This window comes from Oncorhynchus kisutch, linkage group LG7 (assembly GCF_002021735.2).
Source record: "Oncorhynchus kisutch isolate 150728-3 linkage group LG7, Okis_V2, whole genome shotgun sequence".
Taxonomy (NCBI): domain Eukaryota; kingdom Metazoa; phylum Chordata; class Actinopteri; order Salmoniformes; family Salmonidae; genus Oncorhynchus; species Oncorhynchus kisutch.
The window spans coordinates 23541728-23567714 of NC_034180.2; the positions used below are offsets into that span (position 1 = coordinate 23541728).

A 25987-nucleotide genomic window follows, 5' to 3' on the forward strand; every position below is an offset into this window, starting at 1 on the left:
ATAAATACACATCCCACTCAGATATCTACGCCCGTAGAACATAAATAATTACAAACTAAAAGGCCTGAATCATTAGGAGGGGAATGAAAGTGATTGATACATCGTAGAGGGTATGAGTAGGCTGGGCGAGAGGAGCGAGCTAGAGAGAGCAAACAGACTGTCCACTTTAGAAAGTGTCCACAGAATTGATTTAACAAGTTTAATGTGTGCATCAATGTGGGACTATTACTGGTTGTAAGCTCCAGTGATGCTATTTGTTCGACTGGCAAAATACTGCTCTTCAGAATGAGTGCATTAAGGGTAAAATTGCAGAGAAAACCCTATTACAACTTTATTGCTGGTAAATTGGAACCAAACGTTGTCTGTTTTTCAATTATTCTGAGTTACCCCGAGAAATAAATCGATTTTGTATAGGCTCAATCACAGAGAGAGTGATGAGAAACGGCTTATTACGCCCTAAGAAACCCAAGGCCTCTCTTTTGTTTTTCCCTTCAGCCATTTTCAAGAAATTGTCAATTAAGTACTTTCTTTCGTTTTCTATTGGGATTGGGTTCCTCAAGCTGTTCTTGTCCAAGGGAAGACAAGAGAATCATCATGAATCTTGTATGGAGTTGTGTCATTTCGCAATGCCTGTTTGGGTTTTAAATTTTAATCTAGCCCGCCTCCCACTGCCATATTATGTCAACAGAGACATTGAACGACGCCATGGACATATAATTATTGCACACATTCACACAGCCGGAGACAGGATATTTCTAGTCTGTTCCCTTTGACTAGGGTTAAAATCAATTTTACATAATATAAGAAAATGAATAAAACAAGACATTAAATGATTTTGGCTACAGTACATCTGATTGAGAGAAGGAGGGAGCTGTAGCTTTTTGTTATTAGCCATTGGTCCTGAGGTGAGATGGGGGAGATATCTGATAAGAACAGCAGAAGATAACTGGAGTCGTCCCAACGAGGTACAGTACAGTATGATGTATGATCCTCATAGAGCAGCGAAGACAGACTGTACTCTGTACTGATGGGAATGGCTGATAGGCCTACAGGGCTTTATCCTGATGGGGAGAGGTGATACCTTGGCTCAGGTTGAATAGATAACACTGCTGCTGCTATACTCTACCCGCCACAGTAATGAAATAGTACCAGAGTTTGTTTCCACTGTGTTGTGGCCCTATACTTTGACCTAAAACTAAAGTTATACTGTAAGGGAAATGAACTGCAATACTGCAGCAATAGTGCATAACTTCTTCGCTGAAAACATTTCATCACGTCGACATCCCATGAACGTTTTTCAATTTGAAAAAAATTAAATGTTATTGGTCACATACACGTGATTAGCAGATGTTATTGGTCACATACACGTGATTAGCAGATGTTATTGGTCACATACACGTGATTAGCAGATGTTATTGGTCACATACACGTGATTAGCAGATGTTATTGGTCACATACACGTGATTAGCAGATGTTATTGGTCACATACACGTGATTAGCAGATGTTATTGGTCACATACACGTGATTAGCAGATGTTATTGGTCACATACACGTGATTAGCAGATGTTATTGGTCACATACACGTGATTAGCAGATGTTATTGGTCACATACACGTGATTAGCAGATGTTATTGGTCACATACACGTGATTAGCAGATGTTATTGTGGGTGTAGTGAAATACTTGTGCTTCTAGCTCTGACAGTGCAGTAATATCTAACAAGTCATATCTAACAAATTACACAACATATACCCAATACACACAAATCTAAGTAGGAATGAATTAAAACTATATACAGTTGAAGTCGGAAATGTACATACACCTTTGCCAAATACATTTAAACTCAGTTTTTCACAATTCCTCACATTTAATGCTAGTAAAATTTCCCTGTCTTAGGTCAGTTAGGATCACCACTTTATTTTAAGAATGTGAAATGTCAGAATAATAGTAGAGAGTTTACATACACTCAATTAGTATTTGGTAGCATTGCCTTTAAATTGTTTAACTTGGGTCAAACGTTTTGGATAGCCTTCCATAAGCTTCCCCATTCCCCATTGGCCCATTCCTCCTGACAGAGCTGGTGTAACTGAGTCAGGTTTGTAGGCCTCCTTGCTCGCACACGCTTTTAAACTTTTTATGGGATTGAGGTCAGGGCTTTGTGATGGCCACTCCAATACCTTGATTTTGTTGTCCTTTGGAAGTATGCTTGGGGTCATTGTCCATTTGGAAGACCCATTTGTGACCAATCTTTAACTTCCTGAGTGATGTCTTGAGATGTTGCTTCAATATATCCACGTAATTTTCCTTCCTGCAGTAAAGCATCGCCACAACATGATGCTGCCACCCCCGTGCTTCACGGTTGGGATGGTGTTCTTCGGCCTCTCCCTTTTTCCTCCAAACATAATGATGGTCATTATAACCAAACAGTTCTATTTTTATTTAATCAGACCAGAGGACATTTCTCCAAAAAGTACGATCTTTGTCCCCATGTGCAGTTGCAAACCGCAGTCTTGGCTTTTTTTATGGTGGTTTTGGAGCAGTGGCCTCTTCCTTGCTGAGGTTACATTGATATAGGACTTGTTTAACTGTGGATATAGATACTTTTGTACCTGTTTCCTCCAGCATCTTCACAGGGTCCTTTGCTGTTGTTCTGGGATTGATTTGCACTTTTCGCACCAAAGTACGTTCATCTCTAGGAGACAGAACACGTCTTCTTCCTGGGCGGTATGACGGCTGCGTGGTCCCATGGTACTTGCGTACTATTGTTTGTACAGATGAACGTGGTACTTTCAGGCATTTGGAAATTGCTCCCAAGGATGAACCAGACTTGTGGAGGTCTACAATATTCGATGTGGATAGGGGGGTGCATCCTCTGCTGTTTCCTGAAGTCCACGATCATCTCCTTTGTTTTGTTGACATTGAGTGAGAGGTTGTTTTCCAGGCACCACACTCCCATAGCCCTCATGTCCTCCCTGTAGGCTGTCTCATCATCACTGGTAATCAAGCCTACTACTGTTGTGTCGTCTGCAAACTTTATGATTGTGTTGGAGGCGTGCTTGGCTACGCAGTCATGGATAAACAGGGAGTACAGGAGGTGGCTGAACACGCACCCTTGTGGGGCACCTGTGTTGAGGATCAGCGAAGTGGAGGTGTTGTTTCCTACCTTGACCACCTAGGGGCAGCTCGTCAGGAAGTCCAGGACCCAGTTGCACAGGGTCGGGTTCAGACCCAGGGCCCCGAGCGTAATGATGAGCTTGGAGGGTACTATGGTGTTGAATGCTGAGCTGTAGTCAATAAACAGCATTCTTACATAGATATTCCTCTTGTCCAGATGGGATAAGGCAGTGTGCAGAGTGATGAGTGGAATACAGTACATACATATGTTGTTGTCTTTGTAGATAGGGTAGTTTCACTTTTGCCACGACGTTACGATGCAGACTAAAGGGGATTTTCATCTATGAGGTCTGCACCAAAACTAGAGTGAGAGCCCAGCAAGAAAAAGTGGTTCTTCAAAAGTTCCCAGAGCAGATGTTCTAATAACACAAAAACTGTCCAGTTGTGCCGATGATTATACGACGTTTGTATAAAACATTCACCTGCTGTTGCAAGAACATTCCCAGAACATTGCTCTCACATTTTACTGTGGCAGCATGTTCTAAAAACATGACATTAGCTGGAAACCCAATGAGAGCGTTTGGGGAACGTTCTGTGGTGGTTATTACAGATGTTGTGCACATCATTATAGTGAATGTTAGAACATTCCAAGAATATTTTATTGCTAATTTTTTTTATTTTGTTTTATAATATATACATATATACTGTATATATATATATTTTTAAACATTTTATCAAACTAATGTTAGATGAAATCCTAACTAGAACTTAACGGGAATCTTAGCTAATGTTTGGGGAATTTCTCCAGTTTGCTGGGAGAGTTATATTACACTGAGAGCCTAGAGAAAGCTGTGTAACATCCAAAGACATGCAAATTCCAGCAGACCAACAGGCTAAGCTACAGACAAAAAAAAATGTCAAACAGCTCGTTGGCTGAGTTTAATTAAGGGATCTGCATAATTTGAAAATGCCGTAGCCCCCCCCCCCCCCCAAAGAAAAATCTAAATCAAACTGCCGCCTTGATGTTGATATCATTTAATGGCATCAGCTCCTTTACGGCGTCAGTGCGTGTGTTTCTGGTGTCTCGTTGCCACGGCGCAGAGAGGAGAGGCAGGAAGGAACACTGATCGCTGCTGTGTTAAGACAAATGAGAGGATGTAAAAATGGAGGAAAAGGAGGGGGGGTGACACTCTAGTTGTGACAATTAGACTGCTGCTCTCTCAGTGCTCTGTCTGACTGCTGAGATGCATCTCCTTCATAGATGACATCCCAAACAAGTCGTTGGAGAAGAAAAGAAAGATGTTATTAATCAGGAGAACATGCTCCTCCTGACCCCAGCTAAACAATGGGGATCAACGCCTCTAAAGAAGGGTTTAGACGACTTCTCATGACGCTCACATCTTTCTTCTTCGCTAGTAATTGGCTTGGCGTGTTGCTCTGAGAGTACACGGCGATACAGAACTACAGTGCATGTACAGTCGCATCCTAAATGGCACACTGTTCTCTATAGTGCACTATATAGGGAATAGGGTGCCATTTGGACCCGCCCAACGACGCCTCGTCCATTTAGCTTTGTTTTTACCTGACAAAATACATGAACACATAGATTTCCAACCCTGAACGTACATTGTTGATGTCTTGAAAAAAGCGCAGTGGGTTTATTATTATTTCTCTCCTCCAAGGTTAATGCAAGTTGGACTCCTTTCAAAATCTACTTCCTTACAAGGACTCAAAAGTCAATTTGAAACACTATCCCTGTCAAGCCTATAATCCTTATAACTCCATTTCCCAAACCCCCTCCCTCCTCACACTAATTCAATTACAAAAAGTGTATATTCAAGAAAATGATTGACAGGAAACCGCAAATTAATATTTTGGTCCTTGGAGACTGGTGGAACTTAAATGAAGTGATGTTCTTTAAACTAAACTACTATCCTACTTAGATGATTTGGAGAGTGGGAGAGTGTGTAATTGTTCAAAATGGCTACAATAAGTCATCAAAACGTTGCTTACAAATTCAGGCAGAGACTTCAAAGCAGTGGACAGCATCAACATTCTGGCTACTAGTGGCGAAGCGGCTTCCTTAACAATAAAAACAATGACTTCATGTTTTATTCATGAATACATATACATTCTCATTAGCACAGGCTGGTGGTGGTCAGGAGGGAGATGGCAGTGTGTGTGTGTGTGTGTGTGTGTGTGTGTGTGTGTGTGTGTGTGTGTGTGTGTATGTGTGTGTGTGTGTGTGTGTGTGTGTGTGTGTGTGTGTGTGTGTGTGTGTGTGTGTGCGCGTGTGCGTGTGCGTGTGTGTGTGTATATGTGTTTGTGAGGCTGGGGGCCAAGCTGTGCTGGACGCCTTGGGGCTATCTGTTGATTGACTGGGCTGCGGTCCCAATGGTGGTGACCCCATGGACACTGTACTGAGGAGCTGTCTGTCGTTCTGCCTGCCTGCACGTCGGTCCATCCGTCTGTCTATGCACCCTGGAGCTGAATCTCCTGTCCCCCCACTCTGTGGCCTTTCAGAAGGGCTGGGCGATGCTCACGCCTCTTCTCTCCCTGTCTGACTCCAACACATCAACACATCTCTGGGTAACAATGACAATGATGTTGCTATGTGGAGGCTATGCTGGTGAGTCCAATGCTATCCCAGCCTTCATCCCAAATGGCACCCGATTCCCAATGTAGTGCACTACTTTTGGTAAGGCCTCCTAGGGAATGTAGGGAATAGAGTGCCACTTGGGATACACCCCCACTGTGCATGCCCCCGCCACCGGCCTTGTTATCACTCCTCATTAAAGGGCAGGTGCAGTCAATTCACCTTCGTCCTCGAGCTTAATCTGCGCCGGGCCAAATTATATCAACACCACAACATTTTAGCAAGGCAGACAGAGAGAGAGAGAAAATGCTTTTAGAGAGGGCTGTTATCAGAGAGGGGCTTATTATAGACATTAATAAATGAAACGGGTGACTGAAAACTGTTAGTCATGGGTTGAGATGGCAATAGCTAAATGCTTCACGCATGAATTGGCTGGTTTTTCAGACCCCTGCCAATGTCTTTTCTATCGCCGCACGCATCCCCTCGAACTCCCCCCACTGTATGCGTTTTAAATTGTAGAAATTCATTGGTTTCGATATGAGGGTCTTTGCGACAGCAAGCAAACAGAGTGATTAAGTCCAGGCCTGGCTATTGAGGGGCAGAAAATGGTGCGATTAAATTGGATGATTAGGGGAGTCATTTGTGTCCTGTATGAGTGGGAGGAACCGTCACAAACACTTCAGAGGCCAGAGCCCTCTCTGACCTTCACCTGACATAGTACCTAAAGTCTCTCTCTCTCTCTCTCTCTCATTCATTCTCTCTTGCTTTCTCCCTGTATCTGTGTCTTTCACGCTCCCATCACCTCTCTCTCCTTCTATCTACCTCCTCTACCCCTATCTCTCTCTTTCTCTTTCTCCCCCCTCTCTGTTGCCCCCCTCTCTTTCTCTTTCTCCCCCCTCTCTGCTGCCCCCCTCTCTTGCTCTCTCTTTCTCTTTCTCCACCCTCTCTGTTGCCCCCCTCTCTTGCTCTCTCTTTCTTCTTCTACCCCCCCCCCCTCTCTCTCTCTCACCCATCCGTTAATGTAGCGCTGCATTAGCCAATGCTGGAGTTTACCTTTGTCAGAGGGATACAGTAAAGGTGGTGAGAGCAGAGCAAAGCCCACATGATTTAGTTCAGATCAATTAACAGTGAAGAGACGGACTGACTGGACCCCGTGTTACACTAGCCTGTACACACAGAGGAAGATCTGCCCGGTCAAAGGATATTGGCACTGTAATGTTTTAAAAGAAACCATATCACAGAATTATTTTGGACATTTTGATTCATGCGAAAGGTTGTAAAGCTACCAAGACAACTTGGTTTAATTATGAAACGTATTACTGCTGCCTTAGTCAAGACAATTACATTTGATTGGATACTTTCTTTGTTCAACAAGCTCTTTCATGTCATTTTAATTTACTGTCGAAGCAGGCTGAATATTGGAAACTAAATTATTTACTGCAGGCTCCATAAGCCAATAATGTTCCATTTGTCTGGTACTGAGAGGGACTAGACTAACAAGATTATTAAGGACATTAGTTGTAATGGTACATGTCCTTCACTTGATTTGAGCCTTCGTGCTGTGCTTTCAGACATTGCACTTCAAACAGAATGCACTTCATCCAGAGAGCAGCCTGTCATCTGTCTAGCCTGTTCTACTGACTGAGGCTGTTGCTGTGGAGCAGGTAAGGACCGATAAGGCCAATACAGACCAGTACGGTACATTGCCAAATGACTCCTCCACCCTGGTCATACAGTATATTCCCTTGTTGTAGCCTACTGCAACTACTCTTACTGCATCCTACACAATTTCATTATTTTCTGCATCATTTCTCAGTTCAGGCTACACCTCTGTATTTCCTGATTTATCGACAAGTCTTTAATCTATTTTCCACGACCGTTGTTGTCCTTGGGACAAGGACCTTGGCTACAGCAGAGAGCTGAGACCTTCATGGCTGGGCAATGTGAGAGGGCCATGTGAAGGCAGTGCGCTGCTCTACTCTGGGCTCTGTAATGTAAACCCACGGTGGTGATTTGTACCACTTTGTGTGGGTATTAGGTCCAGCTGACTAAACGGCCAGTCACAACGCTAGAAACAAGCCTTTCCATATTCATTCCAACTGTCCCTCTGATTTATTTCTCCATTACTGGACCATTTGCAGAAGCACTAATTACTGAGCCCACCGACACAAGGTATAGTGCCTGGTTACATGAGCAACTAACGCAGCTACAGTTGGCCATGTACTGCAATAAAATAAATGCTTTTAACCCTTGACCTTTTTACAACCGTCCGACAAGGCTCTCCAATTTCTTTTGAAAAACAAAGTTTACAGTAATAATGTTGTGTAGGAAGTAATGCTTTGATAATATCAGTTCAGAACAAAAATTCTATCAACATACAAACACGCATATCATAAGCACACATAGACACACACAGGGGGGGGGGGCATTCTGAAGTGCAGTTTCATACAGCTACTAAGCTACTGGCAAGTGGCAACCTTTGCTTTGTTGTCTCCATTGATGAGTGAAATAGGCCATTAAGGACCGTAGTTACACAGTAACACACAGAGCCTCTTCATTAAGAAAGACCAAACACACAAACATCTATGTGATTTCATGTCCCAGAGAAAACATCTTGTAAAAAAAGTAATGTCTTATTTACTAAGAAAATGACTCGTATTCAACCACACTGTTTTGCCCTCCCAGTGTTCCATTTAATTGTTATCTGTTAAGAAATATAAACAAAGTGACTACACTATTCTCCTTCATTAAAACACATTGTTCAACAACAATGCTTCCCAGAGCTGCTTGTGCCCACAGAAAGGTGTACAAGTAATTGTTTCCATGGCAATTACTTTCCTTGGTTGTGCATATTAAAATAAATAAAGAAAATAACAAAAACATGCCCACCAGCCTTCCAATGCAGCCAAAAGCAATTTCCTCTTCTAAATGTAGTTATGCAAAGCCTATGGGCATCATCAGCATTTAGTAATTACTTTTATAATTACTGCTGTTTTGCTCACTGTCATTCAATTTTTCTTACACCACGACTGGGGAATCGAACATCTCACACTCACAGCTGGGCAAATTACTATCCATATATTAATTGAGAGAGAAATATAAGAAGCTGTTTAGTCCATGCAGTTCCTCAACTATAATACACTAACTAACCTGTGTGTGTCTATACAAGCTGCCATTTTTCCAAAAGGTGCATTAATGCCACATTTCTTTTCTGTGTCCTGAGTGTCTATTGTGATGCAAACACCATCGGTTGCATCCCCAAATGGCACCCTGTTCCCTTAATTGTGCACTACATTTGACCAGGGACCATAGGGACACCTGTAAGGCTCTGGTCACAAGTAGTGCTCTATATAAGTATAGGGTGCCATTTGGGACGTATCCCATTAATTCCCTCATTACCAACAACAATGCGCATGGCACAATGGGCAACAGGGAAAGTGTACTTTAATCAGTGCCCTCTTCAGCGCCAACCTGCTCACCCAAAAGCCCTTCATACGGAGGGACTGGGCCACTTAGGGATTACAGCTAGATGGCTCTGCCAGGCAGTCAAAGGCTTCAACCAGGTAACATGTTTAACACCATTTGACATGTAGAGTTATAGTAGTTCATATTACATTACCCCCTTGATCAGGTGGGTGGCAGATTGGTAATATCCCCCAAGTAGTGGCAATAGGAAGGAGGTTATTATTTGGTGGGAAAAGGATTGATATAATATCTATACTGCTGGGTAGTGAGGGAGGGAGGGGGATAGACTGTGAAGTAGAGAAGGCAGCGTGCATAGACCTCAGACACCTCAAGGTCAATGTGAAAAGTCACTGACAAAACAGTGTCCTTTGGAGCAAGTACATGGGTTTTTGGCACTGATTCCATTCTTTTAATAGTTGCTTTGCAGCTGAGTTAAGAAAGAAAATCACCAAGTGACAAGTACAACACTTGTGAGAAGTGCACAGTGGTCCACTTTTTAATTTGTTCTAAAAAAGAATGCACATTTCTCAAGTGAATGATTTGAATATGTATGAACTGAATGTTTAATTATAACCATAAACAGTATAAACTTCATATCCATTTTGTTTGGCTTGCATTTCCTGATATGGAGCATTTTCCTTTGCAAAACATCAAAGTGGGAAACATATTGCCACCGTGTAAAATAAGTTATGTTTGGTCATTCCAGCCATAATGGAGGGCTATTAGTGCTAGCAGCAGGCTAAGTACTGAAACCATCAAATCTGAAAGGGCTGGATGGACCATAACTACAGAAACCCCACTGTTTCTCTTCTCTCTGTAATTAACACAACTGTCCCAAATGGCACCTTATTCCCAATGTAGTGCACTATTTTTGACCGGGGCCCTACATAGGGAATAGGGTGCCATTTGGGAAACAAGCTAAGACTCTTAATGTGCAGGGGACATCCAGGGGACTGACACGCAGCACGAACAGCTTGATGGAAATCAAATAGCGCAAGCCCACACATAGACGAAGAGAATAGACAGCCTCTCTGGTTGGTTCCTCTTTGATGACGATCCTTGATAGCCTGGCTGATGTGACCCAGCGATGAAGAGCTTTGAGTCACTGGTTCGGACTGGAAGCTGTTTGTTAATGCAATTTTCGCTCAGAAACTGAGCAAACGCATTGATTGGTTCTCTCTAATGTTTTTTTCCTGGGGTTGTTAACTGCCTTGCTCAAAGGCAGAACAGCAGATTTGTCCACCTTGCCAGCTCAGGGATTTGAACGGTTACTGTCCTAAAACTCTAACCGCTAGGCTACCTGCCGCCCGAGGAGAACCAACCAGTAAAAGCACAGTCCCCTTCATTATCAACGCAGCACACCGTCAATATCGAAACAGCCTTTCCAGACTGGAGGACTTCAAGTTCGGTATCAGACTAGAGTTCAGACCCCTAATTTAACAAAAGGCTATCATTGGATACCAAATAACACAGTGGCCTATTCAGTTGACACCGTCAGTCCCACTTCCTTCAGGGAAGTTATTCTCACAACCAGCTTCATGAGGAATGCTTTTCCAACAGTCTTGAAGGAGTTCCCACATATGCTGAGCACTTGTTGGCAGCTTTTCCTTCACTCTGCGGTCCAACTCATCCCAAATCGCAATTGGGTTGAGGTCGGGTGATTGTGGAGGCCAGGTCATCTGATGCAGCACTCCATCACTCTCCTTCTTGGTCAAATAGCTCTTACACAGCCTGGAGGTATGGTGGGTAGACCAAGGCGCATCGTGCGTAGAGTTCCACATATTTTAATTAATAGAAACTCACCAAACAAAACAAACAAGCACAAACGAAACATGACGCTGCTGGTGTGCACACAGGCAACTATCTGTAGACAAGATCCCACAAATCACAATGAGGAAATGGCTGCCTAAATATGATCCCCAATCAGAGACAACGATAAACAGCTGTGTCTGATTGGGAACCATACCAGGCCAACATAAACCCCCCCCTCCCCCCAAAGATGCGGACTCTGACCGCAAAACCTGACTCAATAGGGGAGGGTCCGGGTGGGCATACCGTCGGGGGGCGGCTCCGGTGCAGGGCGAAGTACCCACTCTGCTCGCAGATAAGATGTCTTCCTCCATGGCGGCTCTGGTGCGGGGATCGTCGCAGGAGGAACAGGACCGTGTGTCGTCGCCGGAGGCACCGGACCGTAGATCGTTGCAGGAGACTCTGGACTGAGAACCCCTGCTGAACCCTCTGGACTGCAGACCGTCGCTGGAGGCTCTGGACTGCCGACCGTCGCTGGAGGCTCTGGACCGCCGTCCGTCAATGGAGGCTCTGGACCGCCGACCGTCGCTGGAGGCTCTGGACTGGGAACTGTCGCCGGAAACTCTGGACTGGGAACTGTCGCCGGAAGCTCTGGACTGTGGAGGCGCACTGGAGGCCTGATGCGTGGGACCGGTACAGATGGCACCAGACTGGTGACACGCACCTCAGGGCGAGTGCGAGGAGCAGGAACAGGACGGACCTGACTGGGAAAGCGCACTTGAGGGAGAGTGCGAGGAGTTGGCACAGGACGCACTGGGTTGTGAAGGTGCACTGAAGACCTGGTGTGTATAGCCGGCATCAATTGTTCCGGAACTTTAACACACTTCTCAGGACGAGTACGGGGAGCTGACTCAGGTGGCACCAAACTGACAACACGTTCCTTTATTCCAAATCTGTGCATCCTCCACCAACTCAACAACTCTCTCTACATTTCTCTCTCCTCCAAACTCTCCTTCTTCTCCCAGACTTGGTCTGGTTCACTCCTCGGCTTTTCTTGGGGTTTCTGTGGCCTACCTCGCCAACTTCGTCGCTGTCCCTCCTTCGCTGCTTCCACCTGCCTCCATGGCAGGCTCTTCTCTCCTGCTCTTACGTCATCCCAAGTCCAGGATGTTCTCTCCCTAATCTCCTCCACAGACCAGGATGCCATTATCTCCTGGGCACGCTGCTTGGTCCGTTATTGGTGGGATCTTCTGTCATGATCGCTATGATGATTGGACCAAGGCGCAGTGTGCCTAGAGTTCCACATATTTGAATTAATAGAAACTCACCCAACAAAACGTGACGCTACTGGTGTGCACACAGGCAACTATCTGTAGACAAGATCCCACAAAGAACAATGAGGAAATGGCTGCCTAAATATGATCCCCAATCAGAGACAACGATAAATAGCTGTCTCTTATTGGGAACCATACCAGGCCAACATAAACCATTAATCCCCTAGATGTCCCACCCTAGCCACTATCACGCCCCAACCAACAGAGAATGAACAGCTCTCTATGGTCAGGGCGTGACATATACTCTCACAAAGACACGGCAGTTGGAACCAAAAATCTCAAATTTGGACTCATCAAACCAAACGACAGATTTCCTTGCAGCAATTTGACCATGAAGGCCTGATCCACGCAGTCTCCTCTTCCTCTGAACAGTTGATATTGAGATGTGTCTGTTATTTGAACTCTGTAAAGCATTTATTTGGGCTGCAATCTGAGGTGCAGTTAACTCTAATAAACCTATCCTCTGCAGCAGAAGTAACTCTTCCTTTCCTGTGGTGGTCCTCATGAATGCCAGTTCCATCATAGCGCTTGATGGTTTTTGCGACTGCACTTGAAGAAACTTTAAAAGTTCTTGACATTTTCCGGATTGACTGACCTTCATGTCTTAAAGTAAAGATGGACTGTTGTTTTTCTTTGCTTATTTGAGCTGTTCTTGGCATAATATGGACTTGGTCTTTTACCAAATAGGGCTATCTTCTGTATACCACCCCTACCTTGTCACAACACAACTGATTGGCTCAAACACATTAAGGAAAGAAATTCCACAAATTAACTTTAAACAAGGCACACCTAATAATTGAAATGCATTCCAGGTGACTACCTCATGAAGCTGGTTGAGAGAATGCCAAGCATGTGCAAAGCTGTCATCAAGGCAAAGAGTGGCTACTTTGAAGAATCTGTTTAAGAATTTGAATTTAAGAATTAATTCATATTTTGATGTCTTCACTATTATTCTATAATGTAGAAAATAGTCAAATTAAAGAAAAACCCTTGATTGAGTAGGTGTGTCCCAACTCTTTACTGGTAATGTATGTCCTACAAAAATTCAGAAAACCACAGAGTAAAGAGGTAGACATTTAATGTACTGTATGTACTGTATAGTACAACTATGATTTGTGCAAGACGGTCTGATTTCTTGCATTTTCGTAAATTGTGGTACTTTGGTGAATGCTCTCCGCTCTGCTCCTCTCTGATTTTATCCTCTCTGATTTGCTCCTCTCTGCTCCTCTTTGATTTTCTCCTCTCCTCTCCTCTCCTCTCTGCTCCTCTCTGATTTGCTCTTCTCTGCTCCTCTCTGATTTGCTCCTCTCTGATTTGCTCCTCTCTGCTCCTCTCTGCTCTGCTCCTCTCTGATTTGCTCCTCTCTGATTTGCTCGTCTCTGCTCTGCTCCTCTCTGCTCTGTTCCTCTCTGCTCTGTCCCTCTCTGCTCTGCTCCTCTCTGCTCTGCTCCTCTCTGCTCTGTTCCTCTCTGCTCTGTTCCTCTCTGCTCTGCTCCTCTCTGCTCTGTTCCTCTCTGCTCCTCTCTGCTCTGCTCCTCTCTGCTCTGTTCCTCTCTGCTCCTCTCTGCTCCTCTCCTCTCTGCTCTGCTCCTCTCTGCTCTGTTCCTCTCTGCTCCTCTCTGCTCCTCTCTGCTCTGTTCCTCTCTGCTCTGTTCCTCTCTGCTTTGTTCCTCTCTGCTCCTCTCTGCTCTGTTCCTCTCTGCTCCTCTCTGCTCCTCTCTGCTCCTTTCCTCTCTGCTCCTCTCTGCTCTGTTCCTCTCTGCTCCTCTCTGCTCCTCTCTGCTCTGCTCCTCTCTGTTCCTCTCTGCTCTGTTCCTCTCTGCTCTGCTCCTCTCTGCTCTGTTCCCCTGCTCTGCGCCTCTCTGCTCTGCTCCTCTCTGCTCTGTTCCTCTCTGCTCTGCTCCTCTCTGCTCGGTTCCCCTGCTCTGCGCCACTCTGCTCTGCTACTCTCTGCTCTGCTCCTCTCTGCTCTGTTCCCCTGCTCTGCGCCTCTCTGCTCTGCTCCTCTCTGCTCCTCTCCGCTCTGTTTCTCTCTGCTTCTCTCTGCTCTGCTCCTCTCTGCTCCTCTCTGCTCTGCGCCTCTCTGCTCTGCTCCTCTCTGCTCTGCGCCTCTCTGCTCTGCATGCATGAATAATAAAATGGCCAGGTGGTGGAGGGGTTGGAGGGGGTCAGGAGGCGTGCGCCAGCCGCCAAACAAGAGAAAGGTCATGCTTGTTTGTGCAGTGTCCTTCAACAGATGTGAACCGCCTCTGACAGAGACTAGCAAATTCCGGTTAAAACGCTCAGAAAAAATTAGTTGATGGGTCAATTACAGTAAAGGTCACTAGAAGGCAAAGAGGAGAGAAAGGAGAGCGGCGAGAGAGGCGAGAAGTTACGATAATAAATCAACAATGTTTGGAGAGAAGTGGAGGTCAAATTCTTTTAGCTCCGATGCCAGTAATATCGGCTACCGCTTTTATTACTTAGCCGAGCTTCCTCACACTATAGGCTGTTCTAAGGACGTTTGGCAACTCAGACAGACATCACCGCCGTCCAAACGCCAGCTCTTACTCATGCTTTATTCTGAACAAAAATAGAAAATAATAAAAAAAGAAAGAATGAGAATTTTCCCGAAGCAAAGATCCATTCCAAAACCAGAGTGAATTTACAAAACCGGGGCAGTGCTACTGAGATTTCCCTAAAGGTTACAATCATCAGTTATTAAGTCGAAATGTCTTGTCAGAAGCCGGCTCAGTTTTCTCCCCCAGCAAATCTCCTATAATAACATATTCATGGTAACACCTACACGGGTGTGTATGTTAAGGCACAAGGCAAATTGATTGAGAGACTGGGCCTGCCAAATGAACTGGGCCGGCCATGTATCAGAAACAATATTATTCTGCTGCTGTGTGGGGCTAACCTTGATCTGTGTTGCACAAACAACCCTGAAGAGAAATGATCCTGGCCTTTCCTCTCCGCTCCCTCTTCTGGTACAATAACCTAGCATATGCCCCCTCCCTCCTAACCCCTCCCTCCCTGCCATCTTACACAGTGCATTGACAAACCTGGCTCCTTTGTGTGTGTGTGTGTGTGTGTGTGTGTGTGTGTGTGTGTGTGTGTGTGTGTGTGTGTGTGTGTGTGTGTGTGTGTGTGTGTGTGTGTGTGTGTGTGTGTGTGTGACATCTGTAAACCAAGCTCTCCAGCCAGCTGTGTGTCTGGCACGCTGGGAGCTGTGGAAGCTCCGGGTCAGGTTCATCTAATGTAGCCTATTCAGAAATAACACTGATTCATGGGCAGAGGGAGATGGTCAGCCGTCTCCATTAGCTACCGGCGATGCACAGCAACAAAAAGAATGGGATCAATACGCCGCTCTTTTCAGAATGTAGTGCAAATAAAATGTGGTGAGTTAGTGATTCGATTCAGACGGGCACTATCTGTCTGTCGATAGCATGGAAGGACAGGGCACGCAGCGGAGAGAGAGCGCATTGTTCTACAGAGGTAGACAGAGGTAGGGTAGACACCTTGGTGTGTGTAGTCATTAAAATATCCAAAATGTAAACGTTGGTGGTTCAATCCTCCTGGCAGCATCGTGTAATCATCTTTGATTAAATGCAAAGTGTGGGCTATAGGTCTTAGTTGTGTTAGTAGGAAATCTAGCAGGATGCTCTAACCCAAATAATTCTGCCGTATACATTTTCTCATTAAAATGCATGTGTCTTTTCAAAGGCAGACAACAATGATGCCATCTGGTGTGTGTGTGTGTGTGTGTGTATGTGTGTGTGTGTGTGTGTGTGTGTGTGTGTGTGTGTGTGTGTGTGTGTGTGTGTGTGTGTGTGTGTGTGTGTGTGTGTGTGTGTGTGTGTGTGTGTGTGTGTGTGTGTGTGTGTGTGTGTGTGTGTGTGTGTGTGTGTGTGTGTGCAGAGCAAACATTGTGCATTGACTGAACATTTCTGCAATTTACTTTAATGTTTACGGTCATTCCTACTCCAGCATACCCTTTTAAAATATACAGAGCTGTATCTCCTTTAAGTGCACTGTACAAATACCCAATTTCAAAGGCAAATTCAGTTACATTTGGATTCAGTATTGCTGCATGTACTAGGCGCAAAGCTACATTTATCAAAGTTAAATGTTTACTTTTTGATTATTTATGACCAGACGACAGTAACAAGAGTGCCTCATTTCCCTACCAGTCTAATATTGTGTGTAGACTGAGTACAGGAAAACAGTAAAATTACCTTAATCCTGTCATTAACGTTGACATTTTACCTCACATAATATTTGAATTTACAGTTTCTCCTTAAATGGATACTTCTGGATTTTGGCAATGAGGCCCTTTATCTACTTCCCCAGAGTCAGATGAACTGCTAGCAGATACCCATAGAATTCCAGTCATTGTGCTAATGCTAGTTAGCATTGGCTCGCAAAACTACCTCTAACTTCCTTCATACTGGACACAGAGACATAAAAATGGAATCCACAAGTTCATCTGACTCTGGGGAAGTATCCAAAATCCCAAAGTATCCTTTAATGTCACAGTATTTTAATGCTCAGACAAAGAGAAATATCATCACTGTACAGTTAGTAAGTTGAGTGGACCATTGATGGAAACTGTTGGTACTGAACTAGACTGAACTGAACTAAATTGTGGGTAGTTGGACCATGGTGGAGAAGGTGCTGACCTTTGACGGAGGTGTTGGGTGGTGGGCCTTCTATGCGCAGGTTCCATGGCGGGTCCCCCTGGTTGGCGAAGTCCCTCATCTTCAGGTAGCTGATGGTGAGGCGGATGATGGAAGCCTTGTCCAACTGGCTGGTGATGGCGCCAGGCAGGGGCAGCATCTTGGCCAGCTCATAGAACTCAAAGTTCTCCTTCCCCCGCCGCGAGCGAGCCGCATCCCGGGACTTCTCCTTCCTCAGAGCCTGCAACCTAGTGGGGACAGGAGAAGAGACAGGAGTGAGGACCAGGGTTGTGTTCAGTAGGGACAACACTTTTTGCAACACTCTGAAACTAGGTGGGAGACGAGCAGAAAGTTAGGGCCTTGGTTTCGACCAGGAAGAACAGAAAGGCCATACCATCATTCGGAGCCATAAGCAAGATAGCAAGCAAGCAAGACCAGGGTCAGGTTAAGTAAGGAGAAAACGTTTTGAAAAAGGGGAGGGGCTACCTGTACTTGTCCAATTAGAACACATATTGTTCTGCATTGCAAAATGTTTTGCTAAGGTGGGACCTATTGAACATGACCCTAGTCCCTCTGTCAGCTCAGACACCTGCCTGTTGTCATACTGTGGACTAAGTCTAAGTCTGTGTCCCAAATGGCACCCTAAAAAATAAATAAAGGGAAAAGGGGGGCATTTGGGAGCTGGGCTAGGTTACAGGGCTATGGGACCAACCACACCAAGTCAGTCAGTCTTGGCCGTTAGTGACTTGCTCTACTCCATTGGGAACGCTCAGCACAATTGATTCAGTCATTGGAATTTAGAAGTGGGTCGAAGTTCTGATTAGCTTTGGCCTTGGGTCTCATGAGACAGCCTGCTGAATGACTTTCAGATTGCTGCCTTTTTTTAACGTAAGACACTGCAATAGGCCCAGATAGATCTCTCTCTTTCTCTCTACAGCTGAAATAGTTTCACAAAATGAGATCATATTCAAAAAGGCCAAATACTGCACTGACCTCACTTTACACTGTCTGAGAGCTCAGTGTGATATTTCTCCTCTATATTTCTACTTCAATTGATTTATTCATGTCAGCTGCCTGAACTGGTAACAAATATACTGCAGGTGCACATTTCTCAGATGTGTCAGAATAGATGTGTTTAAAATAGTTATAATTCACTTTTCTTTTTTTTTTACAGTATAATACAGTCCATTTTACGATATTGTACTGTGTGTCATTACACAGTAATTGCTTTGATACTGTACTTATATTACAGTGGAGTGTACTGTAATATTAAATTACATGATTTTACCTGCCATCAAGCTGTCTGTAAATTACTGTCAAATTCATGCTAACCCCTTTACAGTGTACTCTATTCAGGTATATGCTCTCAAGCCCTTTATACAGCGGCAGTAGATCACATGACCTATTGAAGGATGCATGATTGGTTATAGTCTATCGGCTTGTATCGTTCCAGTCAAACACTTCCGTCCCCTTCAGTCATTGTGTTATTTATTTTACATCGAAGAACTCGAAGCAGTTCTATACTTCCATAACACAACTCCCAACTTTCTATGGCGTTCATCATCCCAAGCCATTTTGAATTAAGTTGCCAATAAATCACACAGGAATCTCTGGGTTCCCCACTGGCCGACACCTAGATAAAAAAAAAAATGGAACACCACAAATGCTAAATCTGTTAGAACAGACTTGAAAGATGAGGGAAGAGAGGCTTTCTGCCCTGAAGATGAAAAATGACTGTTGGTGAAGAAAATCATTTCACATTATTTTGTCGTTTAGTTATCAGTGATTCAAGACAAAAACCAACAACATTAAGCAAACGTGAATAATTTAAAAAACAGCAAGCCAAGGCCCACCCACGCTCTGACAGTGGGTTACTACTGTATATAGATAGAGTACATAGATTCAAAAGAGGTTTGAGAAATCAATTCATGAATTTTAGACATTCACAATGTCTGCAGGATTCAAATGAGAATTCCCCAAGCACCACTTCCCACAACCTCCATTCAGCCAAATAATGTCTTGTGGCTTACTAATACCATGCTCATAGTTGTCAAGATCAATTTATGTTAGCTTTTGTGTGCATCAGGAGTGTAATAGGATCATTTCATTGCCAGATACAGATGCATCCTCTGCCTTTACATCTAAGTAGCAGATTGCTGTTCTTGATCATCTCGACCGCCCCTGCAAGAAGAAAAGCACCATTTGATGGTCTGCTGCTCAGACAATATATAAAGCTAGTTGTAATGGTTGTTTGGAGGCAAAGTGCAACAGAGCAGCAGAATTTCATTTGTTCCGCAAACTTGGAAAGCATTATGTCGGCCTGCCAAATATTTCTTGATGCGCCGGGGTTGTGTGACCTTCATACAGCAGACATATTTATCATGTTCTACCAGAGTAAATGTAACACTTTTTTATTTTTATAAACATGAAATTAAATCATGTCGTAGTTCAACGGGAACAACCCAATAGCTTTTTAAGTTCCTTTTACAAGACAGGGATGAGGTCACTAACTTCTGGCTGGATTTGGTTCTGGTTCTGAGGTCACGACCCCGTCTATGTTCCACATCAAATACTGTACTCCAGACGTGGCAACTCTATTTTGATTACCGTAAACAAATATAACAATAAATGTAAATATCTTCAATGACCCGTCCTTTCTCAGGTAATCACTTTCTTGACTTGGTGACCAGCACCCTACACACTACAAGAATATAAATCACGTAATAATGATGAACTATTATATAGATCTTTTTTTTTATTATTCTGCAACATGCAGATGACCTCACAGTCTGTATTTTACACCACAATTCTCCACACACTGAACTACTGCATTTAACACCGTTCTCACATTGCAATCCCAGAGAGGTCACCATGCTGCTCCCACTAGGGTGTCAGGTGCCCATGCTTAAAAAGAGACCAGCGGTAGGGAGCACAAGCAGAACAGCTTCACAATCTGTCATTCCCATTGAGTCCCAGAAAAGCCTAGTTATTATTGTGTAGAGAGAGAGAGAGCCATCTCCATCACCTACACTACAGTCACCATCCACAACGGTGGCACAACCCCACCACATTCTTTTGCAACATTTTCAAATGACTCTCTGTATACTCTGAATCACACAAACCCACACCCACACACAAATCTCAATGACATCATGGAGAGAAGAAAAAACATACTGGTTGGTAAGTGTTTACTTGAAAATAGAATGCTTATGGCCCACAGGGTGAAATGCCAGTGGGGAAATCAACCAATGTGAGGGGTGTCTGATAGGGATCTGTGTGTAGGAACAGAGAGCCGCATTGTGTTCACACTTCCTGCTTTCCCTCGTCTACAAGAGAACTCCAGAGTACAGTTAGTACTGTAAAAATGGAAAAGACTTGTGAGAAGTCGAGATTAGAGATATGAAATGTACACAGAACAGGACATTTCTTTACTCACAGTAACAGGGTTCCAAACCAGAGAGGGAGTCAGCATCCATTTTATGTCAATTAGCTTTGACTTATATACTGACGGGGTAACTTAAAGTATAATAATAACATGATTATAATAATAACCAGACTACACGTACTGCAAATAAAGCATGTGTCGCTTTTAATGAACTAGAAGATGGTAACTTACGGTAACTAATGTCTTTCTCAAGAAAACTCATAAGATATCTGCAGACGTGGTTGTGCAGCAAACAACAATAAAACAGCCACAGGGTCATTGGCCAATTAAATGAATGGACATCTTGAATGGAGGTGACACACCTTAGTGAGCCTGCTGTCTAAGATATCACTCTATGTAGCCAATCAGCGAACCACCCACCATTCAACTTTTGAAGGCAAGGAGAATACATCAAGCGGCCGAAACTTGTGTGCAAATGATCATTTAGGATTGAAGTAATTGGTTTCATCAGTGTTGAAAAGGCAGCCAGAGCAAAATGCCACTTTAGATTAGGGCCCTCCTCCTGAAGAAATGGATGACACCACTGATCGGGGGACTAAATGCCAAAACTAATCAATTGCTTTTGTGACTCTGGCTCTCCATGCAGCAGTAAAAAGAGAGGGTGCACTAGGTTCTCTTTCTCATTATAGAAAATGCTATCTCCTTAGTAACATAATTTAACTTCTCATCAACTTGGTCACACTGTGTCATCAAACCTGTCCAAACCCCCGGCAGACAATGAGGGGTTATGAAAAACAACCTTGTTCGGGGTTAGGCCCCATTTATAAATACCACCAAGACTGGACAACACCAGGGCCCATATTCACTAAACATATCAGAGTAGGAGTGCTGATCTAGGATCAGCTTATCCTTTTAGATCATAATTAATATGATTACATGGGCAGGGGAGACCTGATCTTAGATCAGGACTTCCACTCTGATGGTTTTTGAAGACCCCAAGGACATGCATGCATTTGTACTGTAGCATTGTACACTACACTAACATGTTCACAACATTTATCCACTATTTAAATTAGACGGTCAAACAAAAATCCGAAGCAGATGTACAATATCACAGGTGTTCATCAAGACGTACAGTACTATAAGGAGAAATACATTCATACGAAGTTCATAAGATTCAGTGATGGTGTGACATCTATCTTTTCAGTGAGTTGGAACACCACCATTCTGTTAAAGGACAACTCCACCCAAAAACTAACTTTTGGTATTGGTTTCATTAGTCCACTGTTGATATAGTCCCAAAATGTTTTGCATGTCAGCAATCAAGATAAAAAAAGAAACGTCCCTTTTAAGGACCCTGTCTTTCAAAGATAATTCGTAAAAATCCAAGTAACTTCATAGATCTTCATTGTAAAGGCTTTAAACACTGCTTCCCATGCTTGTTCAATGAACCATAAACAATTAATGAACATGCACCTGTGGAACGGTCATTAAGACACTAACAGCTTACAGACGGTAGGCAATTAAGGTCAGTTATGAAAACTTATGACACTAAAGAGGCCTTTCTACTGACTCTGAAAAACACCAAAAGAAAGATGCCCAGGTTCCCTGCTCATCTGTGTGAACGTGCCTTAGGCATGCTGCAAGGAGGCATGAGCAATGCAGATGTGGCCAGGGCAATAAATTGCAATGTCCGTACTGTTAGACGCCTAAGACAGTGCTACAGGGACACAGGACTGACAGTTGATCGTCCTGGCAGTGGCTGAGCATGTGTAACAACACCTGGACAGGATCAGTACATCCGAACATCACACCTGCGGAACAGGTACAGGATGGCAACAACAACTGCCCGAGTTACACCAGGAACGCACAATCCCTCCATCAGTGCTCAGACTGTCCGCAATAGGCTGAGAGAGGCTAGACTGAGGGCTTGTAGGCCTGTTGTAAGGCAGGTCCTCACCAGACATCACTGGCAACAATGTCGCCTATGCACAAACCCACTGTCGCTGGACCAGATAGGACTGGCAAAAGGTGCTCTTCACTGACGAGTCGCGATTTTGTCTCACCAGGGGTGATGGTCGGATTTGCGTTTATCGTCGAAGGAATGAGCGTTACACCGAGGCCTGTACTCTGGAGCAGGATCAATTTGGAAGGTCCATCATGATCTGGGGCAGTGTGGCACAGCATCATCGGACTGAGATTGTTGTCATTGCATGCAATCTCAACGCTGTGCGTGACAGGGAAGACATCCTCCTCCCTCATGTGGTACCCTTCCTGACATGACCCTCCAGCATGACAATGCCACCAGCCATACTGCTCGTCCTGTGATTGATTTCCTGCAAGACAGGAATGTCAGTTTTCTGCCATGGCCAGCGAAGAGCCCGGATCTCAATCCCATTGAGCATGTCTGGGACCTGTTGGATCGGAGGGTGAGGGCTAGGTCCATCCCCCCAGAAACGTCCGGGAACTTGCAGGTGCCTTGGTGGAAGAGTGGGGTAACATCTCACAGCAAGGACTGGCAAATATAGTGCAGTCCATGAGGAGGAGATGCACTGCAGTACTTAATGCAGCTGGTGGCCACACCAGATACTGACTGTTACTTTGACCCCCCTTTTGTTCAGGGACACGTTATTCAATTTCTGTTAGTCACATGTCTGTGGAACTTGTTCATTTTATGTCTCAGTTGTTGAATCTTATGTTCATACAAATATTTACACATGTTAAGTTTGCTGAAAATAAACGCAGTTGACAGTGAGAGGACGTTTATATAACTTTCAAAATACAGAAATACAGCCGGTATGATGCATTTTGTTTCATATGGTGTTGAGTTTTCCATTATATGAGTTTTCCATTATATATTACATTATATCAGCTATATTTCTGTATTTTGAAAGTGATATATCTTGAAAACCTGATTGCTGATATGCTAAACATGTTGGGACTATATCAACAATGGACTAATGAAACCAATACCAATATACCAAATACCGTTTTTGGGTGGAATTTTCCTTTAACTCCATTAAACAGTGTTCTCTATCTCTTTGGCTAACGCTAACTGTTCATCGTTGTATTGGAAGGTTGTTTCTCCCTTTTAATACCATTTAAGGTCTGTCTGCACATCAGACTATCCTATCAGTCTGTGAAGGGGATGGCCTATTGCCACGGATGTCCATTGTCCTTATTAAGGTTGCCATTATGCTCTGTGTCTTAGGTGACATTGATGTCCTCAGAGCTGTCTGTCTGTGTGTGTGTGTGTCTTTTCATGTGTGTATGTGTGTGTGTGTATGTGTGTGTATGTGTGTGTGTGTGTGTGTGTGTGTGTGTGTGTGTGTGTGTGTGAGTGATCTGTGTGTGCAAGTGTGGTGCCTGTTTCATAGCTAAATGCACAAAGGGAGTAACTGTATCGGGTGCATGATAATACAGCACTTGAAGTTCAAACAGTAGTGTTTAAAATATAAAGGCAATTGTGAATGTTATTGAACAGGCCTCTGTCACAGTGGGTCTAGTAAGGTTGTTGCTGGACCAACACAGTGACACACTAACAACCATTGTAGCACCAAGGCTGTAGAAGCTCATCTCATACATTGAACCAACTGCATCTATTATTGTTAGGCTTTGTGGCCAACACTCATAAATTAGTACCCGGATATTCAATGAAAGAACAAATAAAAACCTGTTGATTGAGTAAATTGGAATACTTAAGAGGCAATTAAAAAAGAAAAAGAATAAAAGGTGGACATTAATCTGCACTCGTTTTCATTTTGCTGCTTTCATTCTTTCTGTTGTTGTTGTTGCTGCTGTTGTTGTTGTTTTTCTACCTCTCGCTGTGGTATTGATACCATTAAATGAAATACCTGCTGTAACACAAAGGAGGGAACATAAAGATGAGGAGAGAGACAGAGAGAGAGGCTTATGAAGAGAGAAGAGAGAGAGGCAGGCCAAGGCATTAATCAGCCATCTTGCTACATATTGATTCAACTACAATGATGCGGTCATTTGGAGAAATAATAGCCAGCAAATTATGCAGGATGAAACCCTGCTGTTAATGAATGAGAATAATCCCCCTTTGTACTGAAAAACCCACCACCCACAGCTCGGAGGCTAGGAAATCTGCTAGGTGGAGGAGTGGGCCTGCCAGGCTGCTGTGATTACCAGCGGTAGGGGAAACACTGAGAGGAGAGCTACCATTGTTCTCCCTTGCGCTCAGAAGGTCAGTGTGTGTGTGCGTGTGTGCTCAGAGGGTCAGGGTCTGTATGGCTCTTCTCAGGGTGGTCATCCGGACGCCTGGCTGCTCCATCAGGCTCACAGCAGCAAGACTGAAGCTTATTTCACTGTTTCTGGAAGGATGATGCAGAATGGACATGAATATAGACACTGGAGGAGACAGTATTTATGGAGGAAACAAGGCCTCATACTGAGACAGATTGCTTATCCTTATCCTTTAATTCACATTCTATCATTAGGGATGGGCCAGACACGTACTATAGACCACAGGAGGCTGCTGAAGGGAGGACGGCTCATAGTAATGGCTGGAATGGAGTGAAACTATTTCCAGTCTTTTTCTTCTAACTGCAGTGGTGGGAGTGGGCTCGCGGGTAAGAATATCACGGTAAGGTCTACACCTGTTGTATTCGGCGCATGTGACCAATAACACTTGACCAATAACACCATTGAATTTATTCTGTTCCAGCCATTACTATGAGCCTGTCCTCCCCAAATGAAGGTGCCACCAGCCCCCTGCGGTATACACAAACGGATATACGTGCAAACACGCAGTCACACACACGTTTGCATGGGAGGAGAAGATGAGATTTGAACTTGCTTCCTACAACCAAACATGCACCACAATAAATCATTTTTGGCCATGACATTTTTTTGCTCTTTGATTCAAAGCCCAAATAACATAACCTTTTCTTTCAGGCTATGCAAAGCTACTCTGATTCTAAATCAACAGTGGCTATGCAGCCGGGTGTAAAGTCTTAATAGCTCCAGCACCCCACTTCCCTGCATATCTTCATTACAGTGGGAATCGTCTTATTGTTGGATTAAACTTACCGCATACGGCTAAACACACACAGCCACATCATGAAATAACCCAACTAGCAACAAGCCGTTTGGACAAGGGATTGGTTCCATTTCAAGTCAAAAATCAATCCCCCAACATAGGAAAAGAGACAGAAAACCGAGTGCATAAAAGCAGTAAATCAGATTCACTCAAGGAATGAAGTACAAACGTATTGATTAATTTATGCAGAGCGACTCAATTGTTATGACCGTGGTATAAACACGCACATGAAGTTATTAAACCACACTCACAACAAAAGCAAAACATCTCAGTAACAGACGTAACAGGTGGTACTGTTTTAACACAGAACAGTTTCAACTCACAGAACCCCCTCAGGGGTTTAGTGTGTGAATATCAACCTTTTAAGTCAATGGTGTAATCTCTCATCGGGTGTGGTTGTATAATGTGCAGGTGTGTGTGTGTGTGTGTGTGAGCGAGCGTGTGTGTGCTTATGGTGTAGAGCTGTCCTGTGTTCTGCCTGCTTGAGACCCGCCGGTTGTAGACAGAGAGGGCAGACTGAGAAGACAGTTGTCAATGGCCAAGGTCACCAGTCTGCCTGTACAGACTGGGGCTAGTGGGTGCATCCCAAATGGCACCCTATGCTCTATGGACCCTGGTCAA

The 25987-nt window shown here is 44.0% G+C and overlaps 1 protein-coding gene across 4 annotated transcripts in view; it reads right to left on the reverse strand.

The window, feature by feature from the left end:
- LOC109894814 (neuronal PAS domain-containing protein 3) overlaps positions 1–25987 on the reverse strand; it is a 382790-nt gene that overhangs the window by 258368 nt on the left and 98435 nt on the right. For all 4 annotated transcript variants that reach the window (XM_031828698.1, XM_031828700.1, XM_031828699.1 and 1 more), the window contains one exon: positions 16920–17164. In XM_031828698.1, the coding sequence (XP_031684558.1) occupies positions 16920–17164 (245 nt within the window). The remainder of the gene's footprint in view (positions 1–16919; positions 17165–25987) is intronic.